Raw genomic sequence first — 2,790 nt, 5'->3', positions numbered from 1 at the left:
ACAGAATATTGCTTTCCTGAATTTATCCATGATAAAATTTGAAGATGTTCCCTAAAAACGGGGGCGTGTCTTAGAAGTGGGCGTGTGCTGTAAAAGTAATAAAAGCTTGTACGTCTCGCGCCTTTGCTCGCCTCACCGCCCTTCGACCCTTCGTGAGTGGTATAGAGTGAGTTTATTTTCTTTGTCGAGTTTTGTTTGCGCTTTGTTGAGTAGAGTTTGCTCCCAAACATGGCTGATATAAAGTCGCTTTACGATATCACAGTGAAGACGCTGACAGGAGAGGAGTTGAAGTTGGCGTCTTTACAGGGTAAGGTGGTCCTCATCGAGAACGTGGCGTCTCTCTGAGGCACAACCATCAGGGATTACACCCAGATGAACGAGCTCCATGAGCGCTTCTCCGCCAAGGGACTCGTGGTTCTGGGGGTGCCCTGCAACCAGTTCGGCCATCAGGTAAACACACACACATGTCGCCTTGTTCTGGCTCCACTAACAGACCGCTTTTGTAATGTAAGACTTTAAGCATTGACTGGTGCAGTCTCTCATTTCAACGCTTCTCATGGCACCTGAGCCTTCACATGATTAATGTTTTATACTCAATATTAAGGGTAAGGGTATCCTTGCTCAGGATATATTACAATAAGAATGTGTGGGCAGCATGCAAAATAATCCCATCTTGGACACTTTAAATGGCATCTTTTATATTCAAGTAAAGGTTAAAAAGCTGCAGAAGAAATTTTAGAAGAGATTTTCTCTTAAGCAACAAGATTAGTCATGGTGTGGAAATAGGCCAGCTGCTGCATGTGTTTCATTTCCCCCTGAGAATGTACTTTCCTGTTAACAATACTGTGTTTTTTTTTTTTTTTTTTTTTTTAAACTCTAATATCTATTCTCTAGTAAGACTGGTAGAAGATTTCACCCTCTCTTTGTTTTGGAGACATTTCCTCATTTTTATCTGTGTTTGCAAATATTAATGATAAGATCATTACTTTTGCTCAGTTAAAAATTAACAACCCAGATCTGTAAATTATGAACACTTTATGATCACTATGAAAATGTACCTACAAGTCAAGGGTGCAGGACTGACACTGGCGCATTGGCCCTTTCCAGTGGACAGCTTTCATACTCTTGGACTCAAAACTCAGTTTCGTGTTACAGCCACTTATCTATTTAAGAGCTTTCTAATCACCCTCTTTACACCACGCTTGGTTACAGTAATAAACATCTCTGTTTATTGAGATCACTGTGTTTTGGCTTCAGAGATTGGGAAACTAGTTACCCATGACTTTCAACTAGAGTTGTTTTAAATCATGACCCTGCATCATGTTCTTTCCTCATGCCTTTTAGGAAAACTGTAAAAACGAAGAGATCCTGATGTCGCTGAAATACGTCCGTCCCGGAAATGGTTTCGAGCCAAAATTCCAGCTCATGGAGAAGGTCGACGTGAATGGGAAAGACGCTCACCCGCTGTTTGTCTTTCTCAAAGAGAAGCTTCCGTTCCCCAGCGATGAGCCGACGGCGTTAATGGGCGACCCCAAATGCATCATCTGGAGTCCCGTGTGCAGAAACGACATCTCCTGGAACTTTGAGAAGTTCCTTATCGGCCCAGATGGTGTCCCATTCAAGCGTTACAGCAGAAGATACCTGACCTCTGACATTGAGGGAGACATAAAGAAGCTTCTGGGCATTGCCAAATAAAGCGTTTGTAGTAGTATGGTCTTTCATAGCTGGTTGTGCTCTCTTGTGCACGATGCTGCTGTGTTGGGACTCTTACTTGATGAAGATGCTCTTTTAAACATTGTGAAGGGCTATCTGATGTTCTGTAAACATCCCAACTCCACAGTTGCATAGAGCTTCATGTATGGCACAACAAGCCCTTTTGTGGATCAATAAATATTATTTTTAATCCTTGAGGTTGTTGTTTCTTCAGGTCAGTTTAAATCAGTTCAGTATCAGTTTGTTTACAGTATCTCCTACATACTGCCGCTCAAAGATACACACCCTGATTACAGTATCTCCTACATACTGCTGCTCAAAGATACACACCCTGATTACAGTGTCTCCTACATACTGCCGCTCAAAGATACACACTCCTAATTAATGTTATTAATTGTATGTTACTCTTCTAGAAAACCAATTCAGATTCTGCAAACTAAAAGCCAATGACATCACTTCAAGCCAAGCACAGTTAGAAACCACCTTGAATGTTTCTAACATTAGGAGACTTATTTACAAAATGAGCAGATCTAAACTGCTTGGGTAAATCTGTACTGGCAGCCATGTAAAACTTTAACTATTTTTACTACAAATGATGGTGAGAGAGTCATTATTTCCTCATGTAAGATGCAAACATGTCTTACCTGAGTGACTACATTAGATTTATGTAGAAAATTGATTTGTCATTGTTCTGTTAGACCTTGTTATGATAAGCAAGATGATTAGGCTTGGAAGATACAGTGCAACATCAAATAGTAGCCTAAAGCAGTTAATGCACCTGAGACCTGGGTATCCTTAGATTTTATATATACAAGTGATAATCATTAACAGTAAAATATTACACATTCATCACCTAAATGTGAGTCACCTTTATATAACTCCTGAACTATTGGCATTTGTTAAGGGAATATATGAAATACATTTCCTGTTCCTATAATTGGAGTAACTACTTACCTTTCCCAAAAAAGAGATAAAATCAGATAAAATCTGTTGTTGTCTTTGACTAAGTGCTATTGTGTGATGACTTTGCACACATGTACAACCTCTGTGAAAACCAGGAACTTGCAACACAAAACA

At 40.0% G+C, this 2,790-nt stretch overlaps 1 protein-coding gene across 1 annotated transcript; it reads left to right on the top strand.

The window, feature by feature from the left end:
• Positions 1-120: 120 nt before the first annotated feature.
• Positions 121-1,908, top strand: gpx1b (glutathione peroxidase 1b). Its single transcript, XM_026917581.3, has 2 exons — positions 121-450; positions 1,345-1,908. The coding sequence occupies exons 1-2, from the start codon at positions 229-231 to the stop codon at positions 1,693-1,695; spliced, it is 573 nt and encodes a 190-aa protein (XP_026773382.3). The 5' UTR covers positions 121-228; the 3' UTR covers positions 1,696-1,908.
• Positions 1,909-2,790: the final 882 nt, after the last annotated feature.

Source organism: Pangasianodon hypophthalmus, chromosome 2 (assembly GCF_027358585.1).
Source record: "Pangasianodon hypophthalmus isolate fPanHyp1 chromosome 2, fPanHyp1.pri, whole genome shotgun sequence".
NCBI classification, from domain to species: domain Eukaryota; kingdom Metazoa; phylum Chordata; class Actinopteri; order Siluriformes; family Pangasiidae; genus Pangasianodon; species Pangasianodon hypophthalmus.
Note: the sequence above shows the minus strand (reverse complement) of the source record. Positions and strands in the feature narration are given on the sequence as shown.